We start from the raw sequence: 24903 nt of genomic DNA, 5'->3' as shown, positions 1-24903 counted from the left end.
ACAAATAGAGTAACCACAGGCTTCAAACATGTTACCAAATACCACTACTAATACCATCTGATGGTTCAGAACAATTCTGGTTTAGCTGTTTCAAAAAAGAAAAGTGTGCTACTTAGATCATGGACTATCATCTAGGAACTGAACTACTACTATGGTGAGAGCAAATATTTTCTGTAGACAACAACCAGAGCAAAACAGGAAAAAGGGGGTCAGTCTGTACTTTCAGACGTGGTGTTCGGCATAAATATAAGCACCATTTTTTTTATTTCCCTGTATGCCATGGGGTCCATACAGTATGTATTCTTATTCCGATATGCAAATTAATCACATTTCTCTTAATAAGAGCATCGGGCAACAAAAGGATATTTGACTGAAGATCATCCGAACAGATTAGTGTTGGAGTAAAGTTTAAAAATTGTGTTGAAGTCTTGTTACCATAAAATATGAACATCCGACCTGCAAAGAAAAACGTATTACTTCCATATGATTTAGTACAGGTCATCTAAATTATCCCCATGATGCCCAATAAGAGAATCAACTAACATGACATTTGTACTGTGTTCAGACTTCTTTAGAAAGATCAGCAAGTAGGCATAGTTGAATTATTATTTTTTTCGGGGGGGGGGGGGATACAAAACTAAAATGCAATTGCCGGTTATGTAGGAGCCTAATAAACTTTATTTCAATATACTGTAAACAGAAAGCCCAAACGCTAGCAAGTATTTCAGTAATTTGTCCTTTAAGGGAGTTTACCATAAAAGCATTTAAAAGGGCAAACAAAAGCAGTAATAAAACCAGACTGAAAGGGAAAGCAATGATCACATTTGAATTGTATATCTTGCATGAGTGAGGCTTTCACAAAATCTGAAAGTGAAAGCCCCGTAGATACTCCACCTAAATGCCTTGGTGGAAGATAGTTGCTACCATTGCAAATCACTACCAGAAGCCTGGCTCCTCCTCATTCAACTCAGTTGCCAAAGAATGATAACATGGTCTGAGAACACTGCAGGGCAACAGCATCCAGCTGGGTGCCTAAGAACAAGACAATCTTGTTTCTCTCTCTCTCTCTGTCAGAGAAAGCCCCCTGCATGCTTCCCTACCAACAGGTGTCAGCCCTATGAAGCCTGTGATTATTCTTTAAAAACCCCCACAAAACTATATAATGCCAGCTGGTAATTAGAAGATATTTGAACTCCGTTCCTGAGATCAGGGAACATGAACCTTGAAGACAGAACAAAGGGAGCAAAAGACTTATGCAGCCTAGTCTTTGTTTGCTGGGACCCGGCTAGCCAGTCTGAACAGCCGGAAGTACTCATAAGGCTTTCAGAAGATATGCAGAGAGCCATAGAGATCTAATACACTCTTCCCTTTTGATACAAAAAACATAACTTCCTTTTTAAAAAGAGACAACCTCAGTGCTATAAAGACCCATCAGAAGAAGAAGAAGAGTTGGTTCTTATATGCCACTTTTCCCTACCCGAAGGAGGCTCGAAGCGGCTTACAGTTGCCTTCCCATTCCTCTCCCCACAACAGACACCCTGTGGGGTGGGTGAGGCTGAGAGAGCGCTGATATCACTGCCCGGTCAGAACAGTTTTATCAGTGCCGTGGCAAGCCCAAGGTCACCCAGCTGGCTGCATGTGGGGGAGCGGGGAATCAAACCTGGCTAGCCAGATTAGAAGTAGGCCGCACTCCAAACCACTACACCAAACTGGCTCTCAAGACAGTTTATCACATTCTGTAGTGTTCTTACCCAAATTCTGTCGAAATTCAGATTTCAAACCAATCTGAAGCAACTGATTCTCAAACAAGACTCCATTATTTTTGCAAACAAACCTGGGAAAGGAAGGACAGCCAAACTGTAGGAATCTTGTTACATATAACTACCAAAGTGCTTGGTGGTAATATTTAAACTTGTTGGTGCAACTGAAGGAGAAAGGCTACATCTAGGCTGATACTAAGTCAGGAACATAAAAAGTATTTTTTTTTAATTTTGTCTTGCATACTTGGTAAGATTATTTGTAATCCATACTACAAATTACAAATAATCTTACCAAGTATGCAAGACAAAATTAAAAAAAAACACTATCATTTTTATGCAACACAAAATGATACACAACTGTTTGAGATTATCATCAGGAACTTTTTTTTGTCAGACCTTTATCTATTTACCATCATTCTAACTACTGACTACTAAATCAGATTAGAATGATATTTGCCAGACTGTTCACCTTTAACTAGGGTTAACTTTCCTCAGCATATTTTTAAAATATGAATTATTTTTTTATCACACGTTCCATTGAAGGCGGACTGCAGCACATTACAAATAGCTGTAGATTTGTTTTCTACTAAAGCAAAATGTATAAGAATATTTTGGGATTTCAAACAGAAGTGGTGCTAGTGTGAGATAACTTAGTAGGGTTCAGTGGACACAGATGTGGGAAACGCATTAGCTTGGGCAAGTATTTACATTTTTCATCCCGAAAATGGGTATGATAGCCTACATGATTATGAAAGCTGATTCTGCCATCTAAAAGAGACTGGAAATCTTTTTATCACTGATCTGATAAATGCCTGCAAAAATTCTTGGTTTTGCCCACCCATACAACAGCACGTTATATAGGCTAGAAGTTCTAGATTACATTAAATTCCCAAGCACGAGAAGATGAAAACCATCAGCCCCAATTAAAATGACCGTCCAAAGCTGTGTTACCAACTTGGATATGACAGAAAGATTATGCTGGGTTTTACCCAGTCTTTTCACAAGCTCAGTTTCTTAGCTGCTTACAGCTCATAATTGACTGTGTGAACCTGTTCTGTTGAAAAGCATTGCTCACTCATATATGTTACCAGTCAAGTGATGAACATCTATATAATTTATCAGCTAAAGGAAAAAGTAATACTGAGAAGTTGAAAAATATTAATTCTATAATAGCTATGAAAACTGCGTAGTTTTCTGGCAAAATACACAAGCTTGAATTACTCCTTATTCCTTCCAATGCTTTTCCTGCAATCTTCAAACTTCATTCTGACTAATTTGGACTTCCATATGTAGACAACCACTTTCATAATCATAAGTAAACCTACAGTGAAAACTACACGAAAACATTCCATCATGGTTTCGTATTTGTACTATTGCTTAGTCTCCAAGAAGAGGTGATTTCTGACTTAATATTAAATTGGCTTTTAAATTTGATTTTGTTCGATTTAAAGTCTATACCAGTTGCCCATGCCCAGTCCTGCACAATTTTAGTATTGCTTACTTGTGAAAAAGTTCATCAGCATCATGCACAGCATCAGCTGGTTCCTCAGAAACTACCTGCTCAGTTGAAGCCAGGTCAGGACTAAGTGAAACAGCAGAGAGAAAGGAGGCAGCAAGAAAGATGGAGGCAATTGTTAGTAGAAAACTTAAGGGGGGGGGGTCCTACTCCTTTAGGTACAGCATTTTATGGGTGTAACCTTAAAAGCCAGTATGTTAAATTATGCTTTGTGTATTCCCTCTCCCTCAAATTGCTCAAGACAGCTTGAGGAAATTGATATTCAATACCACTAGAAACTGCTTGAGAGCCTAAAAAGGCAATCTGAAGACTGGAGCACACATATGGCAAAACAGTAAAACATGGGGACCTACACTGAGAAGGGGAAAGAGGGAGAAATCACCTCTTCTTCAGTTAATTGAAGAGGGGGACTTTGCCCTCTTTGCTTTTCTTATTGAAGCCACGCTGGTTGAGGAGCTATCTCATGACTCTGAATAAATTTTCCTGGGGTCAGGAGAGGAACATGGGCAAGATATGCGATGCTTGCATGCACACAGTTGTATTCATGCCCATGCCAACTTCAGATACTTCAGTGATTTTCATTAAGCTAACAGTTCCTGAGCAAACACTATATTGCTAGCTAATTAAAAAGTGATACGGGCTTTGACTAGATGACAAATTAAATAGAAACTGTATTTTGGAACTGTAATTTAAGAAACCTTCTATTTGATCAAGGGTAGCAAAATCCAGCTTATTCAGAACAGCTTCATGTGTTTGGCACTCTCAACTACTGATAAAAGTGATCTGAATAAGTCTACTGGAAAATCTTCATACCATCATATACAAACTAACATATTCTTACACAAAGTGAAATTTAAAAGACACACAAAATAGGATACTAAGATACTTAAACATGGCAACTCAAATCTGAAACAAGAATTATTCCATGTAATTGTTGGGATTTTAAATAGATGTTAAATTCAGCAAAAGTTAGTCTTGTAAGTGAAAATATTGTTATCCCAATTTGTCAGGGAAAGAAATTCTATTTTGTTGTATAGAAATTGATTTTCTGCATTTTGTATATAGGAAAAATATAAGCAATAACCACATGCACTAACTATTTTGCTAAAGTATATATATTCCATGATGAGGAATTTTTTACTGCTATATGATGCCAAATTTATGAGGCAGCAATAAAGAAAAACTGCAAGAAACAAACTATATTTCCAATCCCCTACACACCCCAGGGTCTGCAGAAAAGTCTACCCACACTGACCTTAGAGGCCCTTTCAACTCTTTAATTCCATGATTTTTACTCCAGTTCAGTGTCAACATTTTGGATCTCAGTTAAGTAAATAGGAACTGTACTTGGTTGTTTGGAGCCAGGAAAGAAAAAAAAGCAAATTTCCCCCAGACTCCTATGATTTAAGTACCTTGCAAAGTTATCTTCAGAATTAGGTGCAAGGGATGCAGGAACTGCAGAAGAATCTGAGAACACGTCCACCAATAAGCTACCACTGGATGTTGGGGGAGGTACAGAGTTTGTGGCTGGCACTGCCCCTAGACCTAAAAGGTCTGCTGAAGGAGATGGGGTTGACTGTAAGAGAAGATGTTTGGAAGTACACAATTAACACAGGCTCATAGGGACAGAAAGCCAAATTTCAAAACAGGCCATTACCAAATACCAGCCTAATCCTGCATGTTTTTTCCTATTCAAATAGAATATTGTTAAGGCCTCATGATTGGATACAGCTAGCTCTGGTGAAAAAATATGAAAGTTATCCTTTGAGAAAAAGGTTGCCCTTATATCTGAATGGCCAATGGCCATGAGAAATAGGATTAGGCTACATTAGGTGGGAAAAGATGGCTGGATCCAACCCATTGCCTGGTATACCACAGCAATTTTCTGAATTTGTTATCCTAATTCAGGGGTAGTCAAACTGCAGACCTCCAGATGTCTATGAGTACAATTCCCATGAACCCCTGCCAGCAAATGCTGGCAGGGGCTCATGGGAATTGTAGTTCATGGACATCTGGAGGGCCACAGTTTGACTACCCCTGCCCTAATTTATGGATAGTGCACACTAGCCTAATCTTATCATATCACAGAAACTAAGACGGCTCCAGCCCTGGTCAGTATTTAGATGGGCGACCACCAAGGAGTGCCAGGGTTGTGACACAGAGGCAGGCAATGGTAATCCACCTCCAAACATCTCTTGCTTTGAAAGGCCTATAGAGTTGCCATAAATTGTTACCCGCCTTAAGCCAACCCAGAAGGGTAGGCTATAAAAACAAACACCCAAAAAACTTTCTGAGGGAAACTGATCTCCAAAGCATACAATGAAAACTACCTAGAAACAGAAAAAAATATACTGCAACACTGGGTTAAAACTCATATTAATAAGACATCAATCCAACTTACAGTGGGCAGGAAGGCTTGAGTAGTATTTCCTGAAGTCATGATATGAAAAGATTGTATATATCTGTTTTTACTCACAAGTCACTCCTGCATTCTTTTAATACCTGTATCATATTTTTGTCCCAGAGACTTGCAAGACAACCTCCAACTGAAAATCTTCAGAAGTGTCCTAATGTTACATTTACAGTGAGGCATTAGAGCTCCACTTTTATGGGAGATGGATGAGTGGGTAAATTCTGAGGGCTCACAGAGCATACAAATTAAGCTGTAATCAACTTTAAGCCAGTAAAATTTACATAATTATTTGAGAACTTCAACATACATAGAGCCCATCCGACAGACTTATGAAAATATTCCTGACATCAATACAGTGTACTAAAAAATATACCAAACACTATTCATAGTCTGAGGAAGAGTGCTTGCACTTGAAAGCTCACGCCCTGAATAAATCTTTGTTGGTCTTAAAGGTGCTGCTGGACTCTGATTTTTTGTACTATTCAAATCTGCTTTTTCCAAAATCTGCTCCCTCCAAAATATGGAGGGAGCCCCCCCTCCATATGGTGCAAGTTTTTGATCTTCAGAAAACAGGGCTACTTACAGAATGACTTCAGACAAGTAGAAGAGCCTTTGAACAATATTTTGGAAAATGTTTTTCTAACACACAGGTAGCAATATAGCTGAAAGCCTTTTAGTAAGCATATATGCACCAACACCCTTTCTCACCCAGGACCCCTAAAAGCTACCTAAAAAACAGCAGAGGACTGGTAAGCTGTTAAAAGAATCTTACCACAGTACTGGCATTGACAAGGGTAGCTTCAGTCCCACCATTCACATCGGAGTTTCTCTCCTTTTTTGTCTCTTCTAAGTCAGTAACCGTGTTGGGGCCTTTTTTCTTCTTGAGCTTGGCCAGAATGGAAGACTCCCTCTCTGGAAAGGGAGGCATTTCTTCTAGCACAGTTGCCTTATAGGGAAAACAAGACAATATGAAAACTAGGCATGTGTTCCCTTTGGTAAGGTAAAAATTCATTTTTCAGAATCCACTAAAATTATCACCTATTTACTAGTCAGAAATCAAATAATGCAACCTCACTACTTAATGGAACACCCCAACATAACTCAAACTGAACAACATTCATAGACACAAGGTTCACAAGTATGCAGGACTGACTTCAGTTGTGCATACATACCAGGATATCAGTACTTGCAATTGTACTGAGCCTCAGGTACTCAACAGCTCTCTGCTGTAGCTCAACATCAGCATTTTTCAGCTGACTATCACTGCGCAGCACATCCTGAATGGTCGTTTTTATTTCAGGAAACAAATTCACAAACTTGATGTAAGTAGACAGAAGCAAAGCACGGGTAGGAACACTGCACAAATGGAACTTGGAGTGCAGCAGGTTGAACTGGATCAGAGGACTGGGGGGAAAGACAACTGAGATTACAGTTTGGCAAATACAGTTACTTGATGCATGGAAGTGCACTGTTTAACAACCTAGAATTTTAAGGCTCCACTCATGAGATTTTCGCAACCTTGAACTTGGCATTTTACATAGTGCAGCTGTACTACTCAGGCACAGATCATTTTAAAAACACAGATCAAGCTTTTAGACCCACAACCCCATAGAGCTCTCTCTACATAGCCTCCTAGCCAAATTTACAAAGCTATATCATGTCATGCTCCCCAGGGGTCACCACAGCCAGGGGGAGGATGTATAAGAGATCTAACTCAAGGAAGTTGTTCCAGAAAGCAGTATACTAATGAAAGGAGCAGAACCTAAAGCTGCTGCTAGATAACTGAACAATTAGCTATGTTACTGGGGAAAAACTGTCAGACATAAACCATTTTAGTGGAGAATTACATGCAAGCATGCAAGTGAACATGAGGACAAGACATGGATGGAAAAGTTGCATGCAACCATAGAAATATGTCACTGTGTATGAACAAATGCACATTACTGATGAAGACTTCCATCCAACTTTAAAATTGGCTGCTTCTCTGTTATACCAAGAAAACATTTCCCAATTCTGTTCAAGATATCTGTACCTAGATCTTGGATCACCAGCAATCAGATTTCCAAATTCTCCCAAGATGTAACCGCCTACTTTTACCAAGTTCTCATGGCAGGCAGGTGCTTGAAGAGCCTATTAAAATAAGATGTTCAATACATTTAATATATGTGCACTCAGGCATAACACTGCTGAAGATCCTTTATTTTTATTTTGGTGCTTCACAGTGACATCCCAATGGGGGTCAGGAAGGGGTTTTTATCTCTGTTCCGAATTTTAAGATTGTCTCATTTCCACGAGGCATCAGAATGCTACAGCTAGAATCCATTCAGATCCAGGTCCTAACTAAACTCCATATTTATTATTTATCACTGGATATAATCTGTTCATATAATAGATTGTTCGTAATCCTTAGATTTTGGAGGAAACTTTACAACTTTTCATGGGAGCTCACTCAGTTGAGTCATTTAAAAACAAACAAACTTGGATGTTCTTGCAGAAACCTGGGATAATTGAACTTGGGAGGCAGAGAGGAGGCTCATATATGGATAGGTAAAGGTAAAGGTATCCCCTGTGCAAGCACCGAGTCATGTCTGACCCTTGGGGTGACGCCCTCTAGCGTTTTCATGGCAGACTCAATACGGGGTGGTTTGCCAGTGCCTTCCCCAGTCATGACCGTTTACCCCCCAGCAAGCTGGGTACTCATTTTACCGACCTCGGAAGGATGGAAGGCTGAGTCAACCTTGAGCCGGCTGCTGGGATCGAACTCCCAACCTCATGGGTAAAGCTTTCAGGCTTTATATATATATGGATAACCATATATATGGATAACCAAGTGCTTAAAGTTGGCGCAAATGGCAGATTTGCTGATGGCAAATGGGCAGGTTAATCTCATTGTGACAGGCCTAGTACATTTCACCAAAGAAGCAGAAGGCAACCCATGACCAGACAAGTCTTATCAAGAGCCTGCAGATTGTGGATCAGTTGAGGTAACTAGGTAATCTAGGAGAAAAAAAAGGAAAAATAAAATACCACCACACTTTAGAGAGGGGTGGTAGTGCTGAAGTCATTACCTAATTACCATCTCTTGCCAACAGTAGGGTTTGGTACAGGAACTATTTATTTATTTAATTGTTAATTAATTTATTTAGTTTTGTCAATGAAATAGAATGCAACAATGGTAACAATAACAGTAACAGAAGATAACAGTTTAGCAGGATAGGAATCAACAGGTCCATGGTTTAGGTTTGGTACATGGATTCCTGGGAGGATGGTTCAGGGTCCCAGTGGATGTTGTGGGTTCTGGCCGACCACAACCAAATGCCTGGTGGAAGAGCTCCCTTTTTCAGGCCCTGTGGAACTGCTTTAGTTCCATCAGAGTGCTTATCTCCTTCATGAGCTCATTCCACCAGGTGGGGGCCAGGACAGAGAAGGCTTTGGCCTTGGTTGAGGCCAGGTTGGCTTTTTTAGGGCCAGGGATGATTAACTTGTTGGTGGTGACAGAGCAAAAGGCTCTTTGAAGGGTGTAGGCAGAAAAGCAGTCCCTCAGATACACTGGGCCCTGACCACATATGGTCTTGAAGGTGATTACCAAAACCTTTAGCCTGATTCAGAATATGCTGCTTTTCTCTACCAGGAGTCTCAAAGAGGCTTACAAATTGCCTTCCTTTTCCTCTGCTCACAAACAGACACCCTGTGAGACAGGTGAGGCTGGGAGAGCCCTGATATTACTGCTTGGTCAGAACAGCTTTATTAGTGCTGTGGCGAGCCCAAGGTCACCCAGCTGGCTGCATGTGGGGGAGCGGGGAATCAAACCTGGCTAGCCAGATTAGAAGTAGGCACTCCTAACCACTACACCAAGCTGTAAAATATCAATCTAAAAATTGCAGACCTCTACAAATTGATTCAATTGTAATATAATTGGGCAGAATAAAACAGCTTCTGAAGCAATCAACAGGTCTCATTGCAGTTCAAAGACTTCTCATAATTGAAACTCTAATTTCTTACCTCAAATACAGTCTTTGCTGCATATCCTTGTACATCATCTCTGTTAATTACGATCTGAATGACTCTGTACCACACTTCTTCACTCACATAGTCCCCAGCAATTCGAATCAGATTCAAGATTGTATCCACATACCAGGTGTAGTCCACTGCATATTTCTCAGCTAAAATTGCAACCTTTAGCACCTAAGCAAAAACAGCATGCAAACTTATAGGAAGCTTAAAAAGGTAAAAGTATCCCCTGTGCAAACATCGAGTCATGTCTGACCCTTGGGGTGACGCTCTCCAGCGTTTTCATAGGAAGGTAAATTTGTAAAACCGTACTCTGGATATTCAGGCTAGCCTGATCTCATCAGATCTCAGAAGCTAAGCAGGATCAGTCTTGGCTAGTCTTTATATGGGAGACCTTCAAGGAATCCCAGGGGCATGATGCAGAGGCAGGCAATGGCAAACCACATCTGAACATCTCATCTTGAAAACCCTACGGCAGGCTTTCTCAACCAGGGTTTCATGAAACCCTGGGGTTTCTTGATGACCCTGGAAGGGTTTCCCCAATGGGTGAGAGTTAATTAATTTTTTATATATTTTCTAAATTTGTTACATTTTTATTTGGTAATATGATCATATATGGTCATGTCAGCTCACCCACCCCTCCCATAATGGCAAGAGATGGGCCTGGAGGGAGTGGGAAGGGGAGGGGTCCCAGGTTGGCATGTACAGCTATGGATCCCAACCATATTTTTTGAAGCCTGAAGAATGTTTCAGGGGTTTCTCAACAGTAAAGAAGTTGAGAAAGGCTGTCCTTGTGAGGTCACCATAAGTCAACTTTGACATGACAGCATTTTCCACCACCACAAATTTGTACAAAGATTTCCACCATGTTTATTCAGTACCAAGTACAGCAAAATTAAATAAAAGAATAGAGCAGGATTTCTACATATTCCATTTCGCCAAGGCCAGCTAGTTCAGGAAAAAAAAAACATCTAAATGCTATTGATCCTATATCCTACCTCAACACAAATTAATAATCATGAACTAATAAAAATCTTTTACTTCTCCTTGAACATACTATATCTTCACACGGAAGTCAACATAAACACAATGGATGCTTAACAGGGAAAACCCAGTTTCCTCAACCCACTTGGGGGTACTTTTTCCTTATAAATTATGAAGTTTAGAAATGGACTTACAACTTAGCTATTCCTCTCAATAGCTTCAACTGTGCTACACCACCATTTTGATATTGTATAGCAATATCCTCCATTCTCAAATGCCTAAACTTTGTTTTCCTTAGTGATCTTATGTACCACAGCAGTTAACATAAACAAGCTGCTCAAACATTTTGAATGCACAATTCAATAAGTACAGGCATAGATTATATATATAATTAAAGATGAATACACACACTAGCTTCAAAGCCCGTTCCTAAGAATGGGCCCTGAAAGGGACCCCTCCCCTGGCCAGGCAGTTTAAGGAGGCTTTGGGCCACAGCTCGCAGCCAGATCAAGTGGGGCAGGTGGGGGCTGGGCAGCTTGTTAGCAGGGCTGAGACAGAGCTCCTTAGCAGGCAGTCAGCAGGCCAAGAGGCCCTTGTCAGCAGGCCCAGCGGTCCTCGTTAGCAAGCCCTCCACCACGACCCTTTGCCCAAGGCCCTCTCACCTGCTGCTGGCTTCAGGCACTGAGGTGTCTGAGAGCAAAGAGGCAAGAGTCCAGGGCCGGAGGGCGGGAGTCACAGGGGCAGGACCAATCAGGACAAAGCTGGCTGCACCCTAATTGGCCCTATTCCAACTTGGACAGCCGGATACGTCCCACCCCCTAGGCTGTTTCATCTTTAACCGCTCCTAGTGGAGTGGATAAAATAAAGCTGTAAGGGCCCCGAGGGCAGGCCCTGTCCAGGATGAGGAAGGGTGCCGATAGGTGCGGCTCGCAATTGGTCCCTTGCCGCCAGACTGACGAATCGGGAGGCGCAAAGCGCCCACCTCCAACCTCTCCTGGCTTCGCGCGGCTGCCGCCATTTGCTCCATGGCCGCCCACACGAGCCGATAGGCGCTGCAGCCACCAAGAAGACGCGCCAGCCACGCCCAGCAGCTGCGCCCGCCTGCTGCCGCCAGCAGCAAGAGGATGGCGCTGCGGCCGCGGCTCACACACCCTGCCAGGAGCCACTGCCCGCTGGGCGCTGATGGCGAGAGAGCCGCTGGCCGCACGAGAGGCATCCGGCCCCGCCCGCCCACGCACCCAGCGCCGCTGCCGCCAAAGAGCCGCCCGAGCCCACCTCCAATGGTCAGATCTACGTGGACACCACCAACGGTAGGCAGCGGTGCGCCCATCAAACACACGGCCGAGCCGCTGGGGAAGACTCCCAGGCCACCACATGGCTGGCCTCGCCTGCGGGTGGTTCTGTGGGAATGCTGCCAGCCAGCCCGGAAAGGGTCTCACGGCCACTAGCGCCCACTGTATTTAGGAGGCTTATTTACTAGTATATATATATGTGTGTGTGTGTATATATGTATGTGTGCGTGTATGTTAAAGATGAGAAGAGAAAAATTCCACAACACATACAAAAGCCTCCTGATTGTGGCCCTGTGAACCCTTAAATTAACCTGGATAAGCAAAAAATCTTACAATTTCCTCTCTAATGGAATAATCAGCTGTTTCCAAATAATTCAGCATCTCAGCAACAATCTGCTGGGCATTGCTTCGGTCGCACATGGCATACAGGAGATCCACAGCTCTTTGTCGTACACTCACATCTCTCTCGGTCTGCAAACAACATTGCAATGATAATGGTCAGCTCACTGCAAGACATTTTGGGAAAGAACTTGCAAACAGGTAAAAAGGTGGACATTGACAAGAAAAAATTAAAGAGGGCGAATTTATTCACCACTCTCAGCCTCACTCCTTGTGGAAGTGCGATCCCCCTCCCAGCACTGCGACTTATCAGTCTGAGTGGTAAGCACTGGCAGTCTTCAAGCAAAGGTTGGATACACACTTTTCTTGGATGCTTTAGGATGCTTAGGGCTAATCCTGCGTAGAGCAGGGGGTTGGACTAGATGGCCTGTATGGCCCCTTCCAACTCTATGATTCTATGATTCAGTAAAGCCTACCAACAGGCAGAGCTCCGGCTAGGCCAACAGAATCTAAGTATTTGGGCAAAGAGGCAATACAGCAAGCAGCAACTACTATTAGTCCTCATGTAGCCACTCTCTCATGATGACACTTCACCTCTAGCCTAGGCACAGGCCAAAATGAGATTGTTTCAAGCACAGTCTCTGTTCTACTACTACATTTTAGACAGCTAATAATAGACAGCTTCCGCTGAAGAAGCAGAGCTGGTTCTTGGGCCCAGATTTTCACTACCAAAAGAAGTTTCTCAAAGCGGCTCATGATCCCCTTCCCTTCCTCTCCCCACAACACAGCTCTGAGGGAACTGTGATTGGCCCAAGGTCACCCAGCCAGCTTCATATGGAGGAGTGGGGAAATCAAACCCGGTTCTCCAGATTAGAGTCCGCCGCTCTTAACCCCTACACCACACCAGCTGCAAAACCACTACCAGTCTGAAGGAAACTAGAGGCAAACTTGACTGCCATGTCTTGTAGGGTAATGAATGGAAAACTTCAGGTAATACACAAGAACCAGTAGTTACCTTCAGTGCATTGATAACTGTTTCTATGTGTGTTTTCACAGCCTCATGTGAAAACTCAGAACTGGCAAGAGTGCACATGCTTTCCAGTGCTAGGTAACGAAGATTAGTTTCCCGGTGCTGCAAGAACTGGCCTAGCTGATTACAGGCACGAACAAGCAGGTTTGGCTCACTAGGCGGAAAAGAGAGAGGGTGAACAAAGTAAGAAGGCAAATCAATTGGGGGAAAGTGAGCATCAAGGAGCTTCTTTCACTAAGGAAATTATGGCAGCAAAAACTCTGTGGTCAGTTAGCGATTGCATAGCTTCATACAGCAGAAATCCTAAAAGCTGAAAGTTAAAACAGCAGCTTTACATAGCGACACTTTAGTAGGATGTGGGGGATTCCGGACCTTACAGCACCATGGCAGCCACAGGCCCTGTTCTTATGCTATAGGAATGGCATGGCTGCTATTTCACACGTGACAGAAGAATACTGGAATAATGTGGAAAGGGTCAGCGTGAGTTATTTCCAACCAGTATCCCCAGGAAGGTCAGACACTGAAATCACGTGGAAGTGGAGAGTATTTTGAACAACAGAGCAACAGAGAAAATTACCTCACCAAAACAGAAGCTATCTTCTCAGTAGCATAACTGGGAATTGATTATACTGCTTACATTATGCCAAAAAAGGGGACAACAAAAAAGTATTGCAGAGTATACACTTTTGTTTACTAAAGAGGGGTGTCTGCAATTGCTGCAAATATTCCACTTAAGATGCATCCCACATCTCTGTTAACCATTCTCAGGAATAACTCATCAGATAATCGGAGGACGAAGTAAGGCCTGTTCTGTTAAGTAAAGCTCCTCCCACAAATACAAGTTTACAAACACAAGCTGAGCATTTCATAATAGTACCCCAGTGACAGCAAGGAACATTTAACATCACTTACAAAAGTGAGAAATTCTTAGCCAATTTATGTCCTTTCAGCACAAGATTAGGCTGCAGTAAAAGTCTTTTTTTCTCTCAGCCCCCCCCCCCCCACACACACACAACAGCATTTGTGAAGAGGCAAGGTATACACTGGTACATCGGACTGCATTGATGGAAATTTCTGTGAATATTTGATAACCAGTTAAAATCTATTGAACTGGACATTTACAGCTTTTTATGGTGGTCAGAGGAAGTGAGTAGAAGATCAGTGGATAAATAATGGCACTGTGAGAGACGCAGCTGACTTGGTTAAAACCATGATCAAGAGTAAGTGTCTTAATTTTTCTGAAACACTTTGCGACATTTGGATATACTGGCAGTATATCCTGGCAGTAAAATTTTGATGTGGTGTTTGTTCTGCCCAAAGAGCTGTGGGCAGAAAACCCAATGTGGTCTAGCAACACAGTTGTCAACCTTTTCAACTGGCTTTAGTCAGATTAATGGTTTATAGGTATTTTATTCACATGTGACAACTGGAGAATAAAGGCAATAAACTGGAATCAGACTGGAAACAACAACAGCAACACTAAGTGCCGATTCAGACCGATTGCTTAAGCAGCAATCAAGACTTAAAGTGCTGCCTATGTAAGTAAACAGAGCTGAATTCTCCCCACTATGTTTTTGACCACCATTTCTGGCAGGGTATCAAGACTGGGCAAAGGGACTTTTGAAGAAGTTTAGCTTGTTATACATGCAAGCATAGTGTATTTGAAACTATTAGTATATACTTTTCTATAAACCAGGCGGGACCACAGTTGGCACCTGCTACAGCCACCTTCAGTGATACATTCAGCCACAAATTCTAGCAAATCCTTTTAAATGAAGTATGCAGATCTAGAAAAATCATTTGCTTTTCTGAGAAAAGAATTTCAGAAGTACATCTGCCAAAGCAACAGGATTGGAAGATTCAACTTCAAAGCATGAAAATTATTGTGACATCCTGTTTCATTCCAGGCTTCTCTCAAACGCTGATAGAAATACTGCTTACAATAGAATGTCATAGCATCTTTTAAAACACAGAAGGCTTGAAAGCTGCTAGTACATACTCAGCACAAATGACAGTTGAAGCCGGACTATTCTTGCCAGCTTTGTACTAGGAGTGGCTGACTTACCTATCATGGTGGATAATTAAACTAATTGCCTCAAATAGAACTGCATTTTTTGCATTTGAATGCTGCACTTTCTTGGATTTTGGAGGTTCTTGAGCTTTGTTGAGAATGGTTTCCAGACACTCTGTGAGACGGCCTCGTGCAGACGGGTCTTCTGGAAGAAATAGGATGGTTAAGCAAATTCACTAAGAAATTGCCTATGCCCTCATCTGTAGTCCACTTGTGCCCACTAGATGGCAATGTTCCTCAGTTTCACAAAAGATCAAATTGCACCAGTATTTGAGTCCTACAAGTCTGATATTTTTTCCTCAGTCACAATATAGAAAGAGCTTAGTATTAAAAATTAAGCAAAATACCACTTAGTGTGTTAATAAGTCAGCCAACTGACAAATTTTCTGACAAGAATTTAAAAATAAGATTTTAAAACCAGACAATACTATTTAGCATACTGCTATCACATTCTTCCTCCAGAAAGCTCCAAATGGCTTTCAGGTGGCTCCAGATAGCTTCCTGTTTCAATATGTGTATATGTGCATTCTATATGTGCATACACTACATGTGCATAGTATGTCCCTAGGGCCATATGGAAGGTAGATCAAAGCGGAGAATTATCTTCCCTAACCAATGCCAAAAAGAAGTTTAAACAGGTGCGAATGGGTTCACTGGTTGGCAGGGGCAAGGACACTGACGCCTGATGAGCAAAATGAGCAAAACACCTCATTAATGATGTGCAACATTTCTTGGGTGCTCAGGTTGTCCAATAATAGCTGTCTTTTCCTATGTATCTCTGGAACTAATTTCATTATGCTGTATGTTAATTTGTCCTCTCACTCCATCTATAAGTATGAATCACAGACTCATAGAGTTGGAAGGGGCCATACAGGCCATCTAGTCCAACCCCCTGCTCAACGCAGGATCAGCCCAAAGCATTCTGAACTGGTTATTTTCATTCCATGATATTGTATCTGAGGAAAGATTCAAATAGGTAGCTATGTTGGTCTGAAGTAGCACAATAAAATCCAGTAGCATCTTTAAGACCAACAAAGATTTATTCAAGGCGTGAGCTTTCGAGTGCAAGCAGTCTTCCTCAGACTATGAACTTCTGCTATGACAGGGAATATATAGCAAAACTTAATTCTGTTAGTTCTGTGACACAAACTACTAATGTAACAGAATTAATTTTCGCTATATATTCCCTGTCATGTAAGGAAGGGTAGTCTGAGGAAGGGTGCTTGCACTCGAAAGCTCATGCCCTGAATAAATCTTTGTTGGTCTTAAAGGTGCTACTAGACTCTGTTTTAATCTGAGGAAGTGTGCATGCACACGAAAGCTCATACCCTGAATAAAACTTTGACTGTCTTAATAGTGCAACTGAGCTCTAAATTTGTTCTGCTGCTTCAGACCAAAACAGATACTTACTTGAATATATCTGTATGTATATCATCAAGCTGCACACATTTTTTAAACTGAAACTGACTTTTATCAACATTTCAGGTCAAAGTATCCCCAAATATGCTTAATGATTAACTTGTTGAAGACCACCAGGCTCAGTTTAGCTAAAGACTGCTCTGCAGTGCTGACCTAGATGCAGAAATATTAAAGCAGCATGTGACCATATCCAAAATACATTTTGGCAGCAAGTTTCTCCTTCCAAGTTATTCAACACTGAGGTTTTTACACACACTATTGCCCTTCAAACGCTAGCTCTTTACAAGCTCAAGCCTGAGAACCCCCTGAAGCATCCTTCAAGCTTCCAGAAACCCCAGAAGTGATGTCAAGCAGGCCACACATCCCTGCCATGCTCCCCAGAAATAACATGACACCAGAAGTGACATCACCCAGACACTCCCACTGGATGTGACATAACGCTCTATCATCTACCCACAGCCAGAAACGGACCAGTGGACTCCTCCCAATGCAGTTAAGTTCAAAGGACAGTACTTACTTCTCTGGACTCCTACCATGTGGGACAAGGCTTGACCAGCAAACATTTTAATGACTGGGTCCCCTCTGCTTTCCACCACCTCCAGGCCCATCATTGGCCATCTGGGGAGGAGGCTGACAACCATATATGGTCTTATCATCCGATAAACATTTTAAACATATATCTGAAAACTAATTAACTCCCAAATAAATGGCAAAACCCTTCTAGGGCTGTCAAGAAACCCCAGGGTTTCACGAAACATCTGTTGAGAAAGCCTCCTCCAAATAAACATAAGTCTTGCTTCAACAGAAGCCTGTCTTCCCTATGCTGGGTAAGGAAAGCAAAACAAAATATGGTAGTTCTTCGTTACTTTACCTGGAGGTGGATAGCACTGTAAGAGCCTCAGAAGCTTCACAGATAACCATGGAGCAGGGACAAAGTAATAGGTATAATCCTGAAGATCCGTTGATGCAGATGTCACAATCTATAAAACACAGAGCTATTTTATTCTCCCGTGGAACACTGCCATAATGTAGACTTGGAATCTTGAACAACTCTCCGTCTAAGCGCAGACAGAAGATGGAACATAGGTCGTTACAACTAATTGGCTTGATTCACTAAGTGCAGGCAAGGCTTATGAAGAATAACTTGAATAAAAATAGAGCACAGTGTTTGTCAAGGAGTTCAGATAAATGAAATGCATGAAGCACAAGGGGAATATGAAAGAGAGTAAGTCATAAGAAAATAAAATGAGACAAAGTCCAGTTTACACTTTACCACTAGAACTGAAGAGATACAAAAAGGGAACTAGCATATACACACATATACAAAAGAGTGAACAACTGAAAAGTTAATTGAACTACAAAGCTATAACAACTAATAGCTGAACTGAAAAAAATGACAAATTCAGAGAAAAAAGGCTATCAGGAATTGCTAACTAACATAGCTAGGATATGCATCTCCTAGCTTAGGATAGACTGCCCAGGGAGGGAGGGAGACTTCGGTTCAAACTGCCTATTATCACTTGGTACTGTTGAATACACACACACACACACACAATCTGTGAAAGTGGCTGTTGCAGAAGGCCGTGATGGCTGACTGGGGAAGGGTAGTCCTTTGGTTCTCATGGAGAGAACCAGGACAGGAGCATATTCACAAGGAAGGAGGATAGGAAATTTGATAAAGACCAGGGTGAATAGCTTTGGAGATAAGGAAGAAAAAGAATGTAAAGTGACACAGTTGTAGACCAAAAGAAGATACGACAGATTAACAAGCTCAGCTGAATGAAGTAAGTGTACAGCATCAGAGTATGTTTCCGGGTTATCTGTTTCAGACTCTCATCATCTTTTTCTGAGGGAATGAAGACTTGGATTAAAAAATGTTAGTTTTGACTTGGACAAAAAAAAGTTACATGAGCAAACACAGAGGGCATGATTTCCATAATGAATGTTCAAGAACTTTTGTTGGAAAGCACACAAGAAGACTACAACAGTATAGAAAAACTCAGCACCATTTAAATTTAATGTCATGGGTCCACCAAGCTGTTTTGCACAGATGACTATTTTTCAACAGGAAACCTAAGTTATGGTCTATAGATTATTAGGTAAGACAAACACTGATAAAATCATTTGGACAAACTGCAAAGTTAAACAGAAACAAGGTTCACAAAGCCCAGGAAAACCCCACCAGGTTTGTCTTAACTGGAGGCAGGAGCAGAATTCAACGGTATTAGCTCTCAAACAACAGTGCCAGGGCTCAGCCTTTAGAGCAGTGGCTCTCAACCTTACCTGCTTGGCGACCCCAACTGGCGGCATGGGGGTGGCCATTGCCATGGCTCCTCCGCCGGCTGCCGGCTCTGCCCAGCTCCGCCCATCACCCCAAATGGGGTCACAACCCCTAAGTTGAGAACCACTGCTTTAGAGTTTATGAAGTGGCAGTAAAAAAAGAATGCTCCTCACTTCTGAAATGCCCAGAATGTAATCCTACGCTTACAGAAAAAAGGGGCTTCAGATCTCCCTCTCTCCCTCTCCCTCTCTCCATCCACCTACCTCCCTATCGCCGCACTCCATTTGGACTCTCGGCGGTTTACAATAAAACAATAAAAACCAGTCAAATCCCCTAAAACCCCTTAAAATATAACAGTTAAACATTGACATTAACATTAAAAGATGGCAATGCAGAGTTCCACTCCCCCCCTCCCCCGGTCCGACTGGGGCCAAGAACTCTCTAATTGGGAGCAAGGCCAGAAAAGTTCAAGAATGTTACCAAACCAATGTAGTAGGTAGAAATTAACAGGAGACAAACAGGCACTGGGTGGGTTACACACACCAGGAAGAGAGCTGTCAGAGTGCATGGAAGAAGAAAAACCTACACTATTGTGATCCTAAATTACTTGGCCTTCTTCCTGCCCTGATAGGTTCAGGAATGTTCCCTTACCACAACCCTGGCTTTTCAGCTTCTCGAACTACACCCCATACTTGACACAATGGTTTTATTCCAGAAGGCCTACAGTAGTTGATAAGCCCAAGGGAGCAGAAGGAAACCTGAACGAAGGCATAAATAACTATTAAGCATGTCCATGACTCATATGCAAGTGGGCCTTCCTGTCATTTGCCACAAAGCAAACACTGATTCACTCAGACACAATATGTTCCCTGTGCAGGAAACCTCAGGATATAAACCTAAATCTACAGCCATTGAACAAAACTGTCTCTTAAACTACTGAGGTGGCCCTGGTGAAGGCTGTTCTTGCTTTAACTTCCCCATGAGAACAATCCAGGTGAGTTCTTACCAGTCAGCTTAATTTCATTGCAGCACTCGTGACCAAAGAATTGCTTACCCTACTGAGTCTGGAGACAGCAAGAGAGACTGAGGTTTTAAATTCATCTGGGTTCTTTTGTGCCAGAGTGGTGATCAAACTTGTAGCAGCAGTAACCACACCCTGAAGAGAAAAAAGGGTTGCAATTATCTAAAACCCCACACTCTAAATTCCTTACATTTGTTTATACTGTGCTGAAATGCTGTTCATTACTACTTCTGGGCCACACATACTGTTAAAACCACAGGGCTCCAAGTCCTTTTCTGCATGCATACGCATGAGTGTCACATGGTCTGGCTGCTACTTCCTTAAGTACTGGAACCTCACTGTCACCCCTCAACTTGAGCCACAAAAGGTTTAGTTCTTGAAGCCCACCATGTTTGTCTTCTCCAGAATTGCAGCATCTGTTGCAAAGGTAAGAGCACCTGAACCAAAGTAGCGTGATGGTCTCCTTGAAAGAGAGCGGGAGAGCTTGGCTGCTGGGCAATAACAACCTTGCTGAAGCATGGTAATTCTGTTCAATGCCTAGACGGAAACCTCCAGGGAACCCCATGCATGTTACTCTGAACCCAATGAAATAAGAAAAGCAGGATCTAAATGTAATCATTAAAATACGGTGGACAAGGATACCAGCAACTTTGGCTAACACAAAGCAAAGTTTGATTACTACATGCAGACATCAGGACAAACTGTGAGCACGCTGAGAGGTGTTGGCATCAGACACAATCACAGCTTGCTTGCCATGCTTGCACACTTTTTGTACCCCCCCCCCCCAAAAAAAATGTGCAGAAATTGAGGGAATACATTCAGTTTGATTATAACCCAATTTGCTTGGCTTCTAACTGAACACATTCAGGTTTGTCTGCCCAGGTCTCTAAACTGGGACTTAGTTTAGAGTTCAGGGCCTGCATTCAGGGGAGAAGCAACTGCCTGTTTTCCACGGCACTTGCATTTGGATGCCATGGCTCACTGGAGCTTAGTCAAACCAAGAACTATTCAAACTCTGCACACAAGAGGAGGAGGGAGAAGCTAGGGAAGCACATGAAGAAGCTGTGACCATGTCAGATGACAAGCCTCTACTTAATTAATTGCTCATTAACACCTGAATACATCCAAGGTATGCCTGCTTGTTCAGGAGCACATCATCCTAAATTTTAAGCCCTATAATTAATGCAGTGAAAGTCCCAGAGGTTTCCACAGACAAGCCAGGCACACTGGCATCAAACCCTAGGTACTAAAAATCAGACAATATTTACAGTACCCCAAAGATAGGGTTATTGAATTATCCTTCACAAGTCTCTCTGCCTCCCTCTACCAATAACACAATTAACTATGGAGTCCTTTCCCTTCCAGCTCTGCTGCAAAATGGGGAAGTACTTACTGGTGTTTAGGCAGAGAAATACTGATTATACTAATATGCTAGAATCAAGATTGAAGACTTCTACAATATTTTTGCAAATACATAAAATTCGCCCCTTAAGTATTTTTAAAAATACTTCAGTGGAGTGGGCTATGTTGATTACTATCAGCATTTTAGTCCTCTCATCAATGGAAAGTGCATAGCCTTGTCCTGGAGTGGGGTAACATTCAAATATTAACCAAGCTTACGGTACATTAAAAGTAGTTCATGCAACACAGCATCTTACGCAAACAAACAAAAGCAAACAGTTAGGAAAGCACTGAGGTCTGGGGCCAACAACTAGTTTAGTAAATTTGTCATTTTATTGTGACATGAAGGGCTTCACTCAAGATCTGTGTTCAAACACTGGGTTGTGTGCAACTTCATACCAGTCATTCATAAGTACAAGTAGCCAATCAGTAAAACCACAGTGAAGTCTTTATCTATAGGACTCAAAGTGCTTTGAACGTAAAGGACCATTTCCTCTTATGGACAAGAGCAGCCTGTCAATAACCAAGCTGCGTGGACTACTATTGCATTCCTGTTGCAGAACTACTGCTGTCCAAACTGCGAAATATTCTCAGTACCTTGTTCATTTCAATATGCAGAAACCAAAACACAGTGATGGGCCTGACTAGCCAGGAACAGAAAATCCCTGCCCGCTTGACAGATGGGTCTGGACATAGCATTCATGCCTGCCTCTCCAGCACAGCACAATGACATAGGTAATCAGCAGCAAATCTACCTCAGGGCATTTAAGCAGCACATCTGAGACAATGGACTTGACTTTTGGCACATTTGTAAAGTATCTTTACAGATGGTCTGAATGTACAATATTTTAAAAGAGCCAGCTGGAACTCAAGGTACCAGATGCTGGTCATTGAGAAGGTGCACAACTCTCGATGTCCAGTCTCCCATAGGAACCAAGTCAGGAGAAGTTCTGTACAATCGTAGCAAGCATAGGGCTGCGCTCTGCTTCACGCTGTCCATTGTATCTCTGCAAGAGAAATGAAAGCGTAATGTAGTGTAACTCATGCTGAGTTTTTAAGTGCATGTTGAGTGAACCTTATTTACAAGATTTAAAAAAAGAAGGAATCACTTTGTATTTTGTAACATTTTAAATATTTATTTGATACAAATGCCAAAGGTGAACTTTTTCTAAGTGGAATCACTACCTTTTTGTTAATGACTGTACTTTATGGATTGAACCATGTATTCATTATGTTGTATTTAGTATCTAAAATATGACAGTAAACCAGATAGTTTCCCACTGGAATCTAAAAGCAGCATAGCAGGAAGTATTTGGTCTAAACATTAAACATGTAAAATTTAAATATAAAACTGCTTTTATACTGGCCCAGTTCAGAAATCATGTTTCCTTTCCTTCCAGGATCATGACACAGGCTCATGGACTCCCCCCCCCCCCCCGCCCCGCCACATCTTTACCTTGCAATCCTCAATAAATAAACCACAGTCTTCCGTGTTATCTGAATCAAGCAAACTATGGTTTGTACAATCAAAAGAGAAGAGAGCACAGTGCAAAATGGTGAAGAGGAAAGACTTAAGAAATGTTCCCAATTTTTCAAACAATGATTTGGAGGATTAGAAATCTGAAGACAGAACCAAGAAGGATACCAAGAAGTGACACTTAAAGCAAACTAACTTGCAGAAGGGCACATGTCTATATTGCAGAAGCGACAGCTAATAATAAATAACTTCCTTTTAATTCTTCATCACATGCCTTTCCACAGAAAGTGTACACACAGCAGATTACAGAATATAAATTAATATGTGCAAAGCAAAAAATCTTAATGCACCGGAAAGAGCCAAAGAATCCTTAACATTGTTAGAAATGGGGAGAATTAAGAACACAACACATTAAAATCAAACTGGATCTTTTCAGGAATAAAACAAGTTTCACTTTATCACATTGTTCAACAGAGAAGATCACAGTTCTTCCCTGGAAGTTTCTGCTTAACATAAGAGTAACTAAGCAAACAGGCTACTCATCTAGACGTTTACCAAGGTCCCAAGAATCAAATGTATGGCACTACTACTACTAACACTTGAAATCCTCCCGTATTACTTACCCAGCTACGAGTATTTTTGGAATTTCTCCAGCAAATGCTTCTGCCATCTCTCTGCTGCCCACATTGGCAATACAGTGCAGAGCCAGCCCCATGAAAGTGGGGTTGCGGCTGGCCAGGTCATTCTTAATGGCATTGTTTATCAAGCGTATCAGCTCACTGTTTGAATTCACAAGTACGGAGATGAATAGATAACCCTGGAATTAAGAGTAGCATTAGTGTTTTTGTGTACACATGCACTTATGCAGTATTCAATGAGCAAAAAGCTCCTATCTTGCACTACAGGATGAGATTCATAGGTAAGCTCTGACTCAAAGATGTGATAAAACTGCTGGTTCCCAAGCCAATTCAAATGATTTAAACAAATAGGATTAATGCTGCACCAGTGTTTAAATTCAGACATGTCATGAAAATACAATAGGAGTCTTATATTAGTTAGGAAAGAGTCTTATATTAGTTTCTCTGCAAAAAAACAAAGCATGTTCAGATGCAGAAAGGTTGCCGATTCTTAGCCACAGCTGCATCTTACCATGATTTTGTCTCCCAGGACTAGCTCCAGAGTTTACAGAGGAAGATGCAATGTAGCACAAGTTATATGCTTTAAAAAAGAAGTCGAAAGAGAGGTGTTGTGGAGCATGATAGTTTTCCTCTCCTCTCTACACACCTTTACCTAAAGGCAGAAGAGCACTGGGGGAGGGGGAGGATTGCACCTTGTGGATCCCAGAGGAGTAACTGATCTCGAATGGCCATTCTTTAAGTCTGGTCCATGAGGAATGACTGACTCCGAACCACAGCCTCTGATGCCCAATTCTGCCCCCAGGTGCCCTCACAAGAGGGCAGGGTCTACTATGCCAACAGCAGCAGAGAGAGCCAGGAGGAGCCAGAAGGAGGCTGGATCTTTAAAACTATTAATTACATTTTAAAAATATTTAATAAAAACACATTAAAAAAAAAACACTATAGCCACATTTATCTCTTCTAGGCCTGAAAAGCTCCCCCCACCCACTCCATGACTTACTCATGAGAAAACCTTCCTGGTATCTGGCTTCAAGACATTTTTCCTCCTATTGCAGATCTGAAGCCCTCCCTAGACTATTTGGACATTCAATAGCAAAGCCTTTCCCCCAAAATAACTTTTTCTCTTTCCCCGACCTTGCTTAGATTTTCTAGACTCAGACTGCTTAATCTTTTTAGCGCTGTAGGCAAAGAAGAAACACTTCTGGTTCTCTCCACAAGACCAAGGACCCAGACTTCAGCCAGGTTGCCCT

At 41.9% G+C, this 24903-nt stretch overlaps 1 protein-coding gene across 7 annotated transcripts in view; it reads right to left on the bottom strand.

Moving 5' to 3' along the window:
• Positions 1-24903, bottom strand: part of AP2A2 (adaptor related protein complex 2 subunit alpha 2) — a 69148-nt gene that overhangs the window by 5794 nt on the left and 38451 nt on the right. For 2 of the 7 annotated variants that reach the window (XM_077321438.1, XM_077321436.1), the window contains exons 4-18: positions 23639-23832; positions 22416-22545; positions 20171-20272; positions 17707-17815; positions 15411-15561; positions 13331-13499; positions 12310-12447; positions 9692-9874; positions 7722-7819; positions 6862-7093; positions 6462-6635; positions 4689-4852; positions 3262-3342; positions 1752-1834; positions 367-456 (exon numbers count right to left, since the gene is read on the bottom strand). In XM_077321438.1, the coding sequence (XP_077177553.1) occupies positions 367-456; positions 1752-1834; positions 3262-3342; positions 4689-4852; positions 6462-6635; positions 6862-7093; positions 7722-7819; positions 9692-9874; positions 12310-12447; positions 13331-13499; positions 15411-15561; positions 17707-17815; positions 20171-20272; positions 22416-22545; positions 23639-23832 (2098 nt within the window). The remainder of the gene's footprint in view (positions 1-366; positions 457-1751; positions 1835-3261; positions 3343-4688; positions 4853-6461; positions 6636-6861; positions 7094-7721; positions 7820-9691; positions 9875-12309; positions 12448-13330; positions 13500-15410; positions 15562-17706; positions 17816-20170; positions 20273-22415; positions 22546-23638; positions 23833-24903) is intronic. The other 5 variants (XM_077321439.1, XM_077321437.1, XM_077321441.1 and 2 more) reach the window with 3 other exon arrangements.

This window comes from Paroedura picta, chromosome 2 (assembly GCF_049243985.1).
Source record: "Paroedura picta isolate Pp20150507F chromosome 2, Ppicta_v3.0, whole genome shotgun sequence".
NCBI classification, from domain to species: domain Eukaryota; kingdom Metazoa; phylum Chordata; class Lepidosauria; order Squamata; family Gekkonidae; genus Paroedura; species Paroedura picta.
The sequence above is the reverse complement of the archived record's forward strand: the minus strand, read 5'-3'. Positions and strand labels throughout refer to the sequence as shown.